Source organism: Globicephala melas, chromosome 17 (genome assembly GCF_963455315.2).
Source record: "Globicephala melas chromosome 17, mGloMel1.2, whole genome shotgun sequence".
NCBI lineage: Eukaryota > Metazoa > Chordata > Mammalia > Artiodactyla > Delphinidae > Globicephala > Globicephala melas.
Genome location: NC_083330.1, coordinates 77451020 through 77459342, shown reverse-complemented (window position 1 = coordinate 77459342; position 8323 = coordinate 77451020). Strand labels below are relative to the sequence as shown.

Here is an 8323-nt window from a genome sequence, read left to right as displayed (position 1 = left end):
GCAATTCCATGAGCGTTTTGACAAATACCTACACCTGAGTAACTAACGCTCGATCTGCATGGAATAATTCCTTCATTCCGGAGAGTTCTCTCTTGATGCCTTCCAGCTCAATCCCCCACACACCCCGTACCACAGGCAACCACTGATTATGAATTCGGTCACCGTGGACGGCTTTTGTCCGTTTTGAACTTCTGTAAATGGAAACGGTTCGTAGCCTTTGTGTCTGCTTTTGCTCAGCATGCTTTTGAGAGTCATACACGTTGCTGTTTAGTTCCTTTTTACTGCTGCATAGAATTCCATTGCGAGGATATATCACATCCATTTTCCATTTGATGGGTGTTTCCATTGTAGGGCTGTTACAGATAAAGATGCTATGGCCATTCTCATAAGAGTCTCTCTGTAGACATAGGTTTTCATTTCTCGTGGGTTAAAAAAACTAAGTGTGGTATTGTGGAGTTGCAGGGTAGGTATGTGTCTAAAAGAAACTGACAAACAGCTCTCCCAAAGTGGTTATGCTGTTTTTATCCAGCAGCGTATGAGAGTTCCATTTATTTGCTCAATAGCCTCATCTTTATTTGCTATCGTGAATGTTTAATATTAGCCATTCTAACGAGCACCAAGTGGTATTTCAGTGTGGTTTAATATGTATTCCCCGATGACTAATGACTTTAAGCATCTTTTCAACCTGGCCAACCATATAGCTTCATTAGTGAAGTATCTTCTGCCTATTTTTTAATTGAGTGTTTGTCTTCTTATTGATTTGTAGGAGCTCTTTATATATTCTGGATACAAGTCTTTGTCGGATGTAGCACTGTCAATATTTTCTCCCAATCTGTGGTTTCTCTTCTCACCACATTAATGGTGTATTTTGATGAATCCAATATATTAATTTTCTTTTGTATTTAGCACTTTTTGTATCATTTCTAAGAAATCTTTCTCTACACCAAGGTTCCAGAGAATTCTCCTATGCTTGCTTCTAGAGCTTTATAGCTTTACATTTAGCTGAACCCCCTTGAATTAAATTTTGTGTAGTGAGATAAGGGTTGTACAGTGAGATGAGGGTTGAGTTTTTTTCTCTTTTCCACTAATTGCAGCACTGTTTTTTTTTTTTTAAAAGACTTTCCTTAGTGAATTGTCTTGAAATTTTTGTTGAATATCACCTGACTGTACACTTATGTGTCTAGGCCCTACATTTTGTTCCACTGATGTGTTTATCCTGAGTCTTAATTACTGTATCTTTCAGTAAAGCTTTAAATCACGTCGTGTGAGTCCTCTGGCTTTGATCTTCTTTTTAAGGGTTATCGTGACTATTCTAGTTTGCATTTCCAAATATATCCATATATCTATATCGATATTGTACAAGATGTTAGTTCTCTCCAAGTTGACCCAGCAGATTCCAATTGATCCCAATCCAAGTCCCAACACAACTTTAATAAGTATATATTGACAACTATATCTATTTTAAAGTTGTGTTGGGATTAAATGGAATCTGTTGGGTCGACTTGGAGAGAACTAACATCTTTACAATATTTAACGTTCCAGTCCATTAACATGGTGTATCTTTTCATTTATTTAGGTCTTTTAAAATTTCTCTCAGCAATGTTTCTGAATTTTCAGTGCACAGGTCTGACACATCTTAAATTTATTCCTATTTGATGTGTCCTTAATGCTATTGTAAGTAGTATTTTTACATTTTCCAATTGTTTGCTGTTAGAATTTGTTTTATATTGATCTTGAGCTGTGACCTTGCTAAATGTGCTTACTTTCCTAATTTAAAAAAATAGTTTCTTTTCAGGATTTATGTAAACAATCATAATTGCCTGTGAATAAATGTACTTTTCCCCTTCCTTTATTTTTCTTGCCTTACTGCCATGACTGGAACCTCCAGGACCATGCTGAATAGGAGGGATGAAAGTGAACATCCTTGCCTTGTTTCCAGTCTTAGAGGAAAGCAATTAGACTTTCACTATTAAGGATGTTTTTTGCTGTAGGTTTCTTGTAGATGCCCTTTATCAGTTTGAGGAAGTTCCCTTCTATTCTTAGTTTGCCAAGGTATTTTATCATGAATATTTAATTTTGTCAATTTTTTTCCTGCATCTATTGAGATGATCATTATGGCTTTTGTCCTTTATTTTTATTTTTTTTGTTGTTGTCCTTTATTTTGCTAATATGTTGAATTATATAGATTGGTTTTCAAATGTTAAAGTAACCTTGTATTCCTGGAACAAACACCACTTAGTCATGCTATATTATCCTTTTAAAATATTACTGGATTCAATTTGCTAATATTTTGTTCAGGAATTTTGTATCTATGTTCATGAGGAGAACTGATCTCTACTTTTATTTTCTTGTAAGATCACTGTCAGATTTTAGAACAGGGTCATGGTGGTCTCCTGAAGTGAGTTGGAAAGTGTCTTCCCCTCCTCTATTCTTCTGAAAGTTTCTATGGAATTTTAGTATTCCATCCTTAAGAGTTTGTTAGAATTCACTAATGAAATCAACTGGGCCTAGGATTTTCTTTGTGAGAAGGTTTTTGACTAAAGTCAACTTCTTAATAGATATAGGAATATTCAGATTTTCAACTACTTCTTGCATTGGTTTCATAAAGTTGTTTTTTAAGAAATTTATACATTTCATCTAAGCTGTCAAGTATATTGCCATAAAGTTTTTCACGATATCCTTTTGATGGCTATAAGATTTCATCCTCTGTCTCATTCGTGATATTGGTAACTTGTGTTTGCTTTTTTTTCTTGATCAGTCTTGCTAGAGCGTACCTATTATTTTTAAGAGCCAATTTTTGGCTTTGTTGATTCTGTTTTCCATTTCATTGATATTTGGTCTTATCTTTATTATTTCCTCCTTTCCTTGTTTTGGATTAAATGTTTTTATTTTTCTGTATTCCTATAATGGAAATTCAGATTGTTGACTTTAAACCTAGTAGAGGCATTTAAAGCTATAATTTTTCTTCTGAGCACTGCCTTAGCTGCATCCCATAAATTTTGAGATATTGTGTTTTTACTGTCATTCAGCTGAAAATATTTTATAATTTCCCTTGTGATTTTTTTTTTTTTAGATCCATGGGTTATTTGCAAGTATGTTGTTTAACTTCCAAGATAATTTTAATATGGAGATTTTTGTGTAATTATTGCTGTTGATTTTTTAACAATTAGAGGTTTTTAAAAAACATAATTTATTTATTTATTTAGGCTGCGCCTGGTCTTAGTTGCAGCATGCAGGATCTTTACTTGCAGCATGCACATTCCTTAGATGCGGCATGCAGACTTCTTAGATGCGGCATGTGAACTCTTAGTTGCAGCACGCATGCGGGATCTAGTTCCCCGACCAGGGATCGAACCCGGGCCCTCTGCTTTGGGAGCGCAGTCTTACCCAGTGGACCACCAGGGAAGTCCCCGAGTTCTAATTTAATTTGGTCATGGTCTGAGAACATTTTCTGTGATTTAAATCTTTTCCAACTTGTGGCCCAGCATACGGTCTAGCTTGATGAACACCCCACGGTGTTCAGAACGGATATTCTGCTGTTGTTGGGCGTAGTGTTCTGTAATGTCAGGTCACATTGGTTGATAGTGTCGCATCTTCTATAGCCTTGCTAATTTTTTGTTTGCTTGTTCTATCAGTTCCTGAGAGCAGTGTGTTAAATCTCCAAGGAGAGTGGCTCTGTCTGTTTTCTCCTCCAGTTGTATCACGTTTGCATCACATATCTTGAATCTCTGTTACTAATGCGTATACACATAGGGTCATCATGTGTCATCTTGATGTACTGACCTTCTCATCCTCGTGCACATCCCTGTTTGTTTCTTGTAAATACACCTTCAGTTGAAGTCTGTCTTGCCGACATTAACAGCTCTACCAGCCTTATGCTTATCATTTGCAGGGTACACGTTTTTCATCCTTTTTCTCTTATTCCATTTGCATTTTTATATTTAAAGTGCAGCTCTTGCAGTCGACATGCAGTTGGCCTCTCCCCTGTGTTGGTCTCTTCTCTTATTCTAAGGACGCTTGTCTTTGGGTTCAGGACCATCTCATCATGAGATCTTAAACTTGGTTATATCTGCAAAGATCCTTTTGCCAAATAAGGCCACAATCACAGGTCCCAGGGGCTATAGGACATGGACATATCTTTCTTTTTTTTAAATTTTATTTTATAAATTTATTTATTTTTGGCTGTGTTGGGTCTTCGTTGCTGCACGCAGGCTTTCCTCCAGTTGCGGTGATTTTGTTGCGGTGCGCGGGCTTCTCATCGCGGTGGCTTCTCTTGTTGCAGAGCACAGGCTCTAGGCGCGCGGGCTTCGGTCGTTGTGGCACACGGGCTCAGTAGTTGTGGCTCGAGGGCTCTAGAGCGCAGGCTCGGTAGTTGTGGCGCACGGGCTTAGTTGCTCTGTGGCATGTGGGACCTTCCCGGACCAGGGCTCGAACCCGTGTCCCCTGCATTGGCAGGCGGATTCTTAACCACTGCACCACCAGGGAAGTCCCTGCAAGAAATATGATACAAACATTTGCAGGCAGCAGCAACAGCAGGGCAACTTTGCCAGGTTTTCCAACTGTGCCCTCCCTAGTCATGTGGATAAAACACCTCTTCATCTTCCTAAGGAATCCCCTAGAAATGGATCAAAGTCATGCACTTGTAATTCAGATGTTACAATCACATCCAATACCAAGGGTGTCATTTGAGAGCCAGCAGTGCATTCGCATCTTCCGAGAACAAATCATAAAAATATTCCCCGTGACCAGGGAGTGGGTTGAGCTTTTGATTGTCATCGTGGCGCCGTGCCAGCCCCCAAACCAAGCTTTCTTGTCTGTTGTCTGAAATACGGCTGGAGAGCTGGAATTATATTAAAGTAAACGAGCTTCTAGCTCAAGATAAACACTTTTTTTGGTACCAGTTTAATTCCGGTTTCTAAAGCTGAGGTAGGGAAGGCATCATGGTCTGTTTAATGAATTCCGGCTCATTTTGGGCCTTCCCACGACAAATCATTCATCGTGGAATCTCTCCAAAGCACAGAGGAAACACGGAAGGCATGAAAGTGCCCTTTTCATTTCCACAAACTCCACTGGCAAGATTCTTTTTACATAAATACAGAACCATACACTTGCACCAGCCAATCTATTCCCCTTTTAACCCCCTTGTTCACCTCTTTTTCCTCTTTTATATAAAGGATCATTTCCTAAAAGCCTCTGATTTTTCTGTACTCATTTCAGTTGCAATCACTGTCAAATGAGATCTTGAAAATTATCACCAAGAATAAAGGAAATGGAAAGTCTGCATTAAAGTAACTTGACAGGTGCTTAGAATGAATAAGAACAAATCCAAAATGATCCTGTATTAATTTTTTCCGGGGTTAGTATTTTTCTTATTGACGTATAGTTGATTTACAATGTTGTGTTAGTTACTGCTGTAGAGCAGCAAAGTGATTCAGTTATACATACATACACACTTTTTAAAAATATTCTTTTCCATATGGTTTATCATAGGATACTGAATACACTTCCCTGTGCTCTACCGTAGGACCTTGTACATCCATTCTATATGTAATAGTTTGTATCTGCTAATCCCAAACTCCCACTCCATCCCTCCCTCAACCCTCTGCCCCTTGGCAGCCACACGTCTGTTCTCTGTGTCCGTGAGTCTGTTTCTGTTTCGTAGATAGATTCATTTTGTATCATATTTTAGATTCCACATATAAATGATATATGGTATTTGTCTTTCTCTTTCTGACTTACTTCACTTAGCATAATAATCTCTAGTTGCATCCACGTGGCTGCAAATGGCATTATTTCATTCTTTTATGGCTGAGTGATATTCCATTGTGTGTGTATGTGTGTGTATATATATCTCTACACACCACATCTTTATTCATTCATCTGTCGATGGACGTTTAGGTTGTTTCCATGTCTTGGCTATTGTGAATAGTGCTGCTATGAACATTGGGGTGCCTGTGTCTTTTTGAATTAGTTTTGTCTGGATATATGCCCAGGAGTGGGCTTGCTGGGTCATACGGTGCTTCTAGTTTTAGTTTCGTAAGGAACCTCCATACTGTTCTCCATAGTGGCTGTATCAACTGACATTCCCACCAACAGTGTGGGGGGGGCTCCCTTTTCTCCACACCCTCTCCAGCATTTGTCATCTGTCGACTTTTGACCGTTGGCCATTGTGACCGGTGTGAGGTGCTACCTCGTTGTTGTTCGGATGTGCACCTCTAATAATTAGTGACGTTGAGCAGTCCTGTATTATTTTAAAGCGCTGCCACCAGTTAATGTTGGATAAAGTAAGGAAACCGCACAGCAGTGTTTGTTTTGGTGAAAAAGAGAATTTATTACCAGCGAGGTGAAAATACCCCGTTACGTGTGGGCTGGAATTCAATAATTTATGTGGGTTTCTGACAGGCTTTTACTCGAATTTTTCATGTGTTTACAGAGGCAGAATTCCACCTTCTGCCAGTTGCTGCTGGCCTAGTCTTCCTTCTAGAAGTCAGTCAGGGGAACACACCCTCCCCAGGAGGACAGACTCGGGGTGGCGGGGGGAGGGGAGGGGCAGATTAGGCCGCCTGGCTGTTCTCCGCACCACAGTCTCAGAACATTCCAAAATGTCAGTCAGTGAGCAGACCCTCCAGAATGCTTGGGTTCTGCAGGCACAGCCGGAGGCCTAGCCAAAGCTCTCACCGGGGAGGCACTGCAGATGCCTCTGAAGCCTGGCTGTGTGCTGGGGGCCTGACAGAGACCCTCACAGACCTCTCAGGGTGAGCGAGGTCCAGCGGGATGTCTATCCAAGTCCCCAGAGCCCAGGGGGAGGGTCCGGCAGCCAGCCAGCCCCCTGTGGCAGAGCGCATCGTGGGCCCGTAGGGGACAGGCCTCGGGCCTTCACGCAGTGCAGCTGTGCCAAAACCTCCCTTGCTCACAACTGGGGGACGACAGCTCAAAGGTAATGGTAAAAATGTACAAAAGGTCCCTTTTGCAAATATTTATAGCTAGTAAGATAAGAGCATAGCTAGTATTATCCTCAGTTAAATAATAAGGCACCACCTACATACACATACACGCCGTGCACCTAGGATGCAGATGCAGCGGAAACGGACACGAGCGTCTGGTAAGGGTTGGTTTGTTTGTGCTATTTTAGATGGAATGCCGACCTTTGGTTGAAAAAGTCTCTAGGTTTTTTCATTATAAAAAACGTTGCATTAATTAAAAGGAAAAAACCCAGCGCTTGCGTCAGCTGGCCCAGCCCTGTCCCGACAGCCTCAACCCAGTGTTGTCCCCCTCCCTAGGCAGGCGCTGGTCACCTGCTCTGTCGGGGGACAGCGAGGGCAGGTGCAAACCTGTTCAACCACAACGTGGTCATTTAAAACTCCCCCCTTCTCATGAGCTTTGCCGCGAACAAGAGGTCAGTGTCTGTCTGGCTGTCGGGCGCCTGTGAATCTGGTGCTTAGTATCTGGCGAGTGAGTGAAGTGGAGGAAAAGCAAGACCCGAGGTCTGCAGGTCACGGGTGCTCCGGCTAAACTGCTCCCGGATGGCCTGGTGCCGGCCCAGGTCGTGGGTTCTGGAGCCGTCCAGGTAGCACAGGGCGACTTCTCAGCAGAGGCTGCCCGACAGGCCCCCCAGCCTGAAACGGTCCAGTTTAATCAGCTAAGTCCAGGAGAGAACGTGCGACACTATTGGTCTCGTAACTAAGGCCAGAGAGCCACACAGGCCCCCGCAGCGGGGCCCTCCCAGTGCCCCCGCCCCAGGCTCAGACCCGCCTTCTCTGGGGAGGCGCCAGGAGCCGGCAGAAGGCGCGTCCCGTGCTCACAGGGCACACGCGCCCTGGGTTACTCGACCTGCCAGATGGCGATCTTGCCCTCGTCGCGGCCGGACCCGCTCAGCACGTATCTGTCCTCCGCGGAGCACAGGGTGTTCACCGTGTCCGTGTGGGCCGCCAGCTCCTTCTCCACCGTCTTCCTCTCGGCATCGATCACGTAGATTTTCCCCTTGGATCTCCCCTGCGACAGCCCGGTGCCGCCCACCCAGATCTGCTGAGGAGAAACGGGCACCACGCAGGCAGCCCACTCAGAGGTGTGCGGTGCTCTCGGGCACCCGCAGGCCCACGTCCTTCCCGGCCCGGCCTTGACCAGCAGCCCCGGGGCCGCCGTACCTGCCTCTTCACCTGGATCATGCAGTGGATCCTGGAGCAGTCCTGCAGGTGGATCCTCTGCGGGGGCCGGGCGAGGTCCTGCAGGCTCCACACGTAGATGTCGTCGTACCCGGCACAGGCCGCCCAGAGCTGCTCCTGCTAAAGGGGAACGGGTCACGACGCGGGCGGTGGCAGCCCAG

The 8323-nt window shown here is 43.6% G+C and overlaps 1 protein-coding gene across 4 annotated transcripts in view; it reads right to left on the bottom strand.

Moving 5' to 3' along the window:
* Positions 1-7029: 7029 nt before the first annotated feature.
* The window catches only part of DENND3 (DENN domain containing 3), a 58401-nt gene continuing 57107 nt past the window's right edge, over positions 7030-8323 (bottom strand). For 2 of the 4 annotated variants that reach the window (XM_030875931.3, XM_060287655.2), the window contains exons 22-23: positions 8145-8282; positions 7030-8025 (exon numbers count right to left, since the gene is read on the bottom strand). In XM_030875931.3, coding sequence (XP_030731791.2) covers positions 7822-8025; positions 8145-8282 — 342 coding nt within the window. In that variant the 3' untranslated portion in view covers positions 7030-7821. The remainder of the gene's footprint in view (positions 8026-8144; positions 8283-8323) is intronic. The other 2 variants (XM_030875932.3, XM_060287654.2) reach the window with 2 other exon arrangements.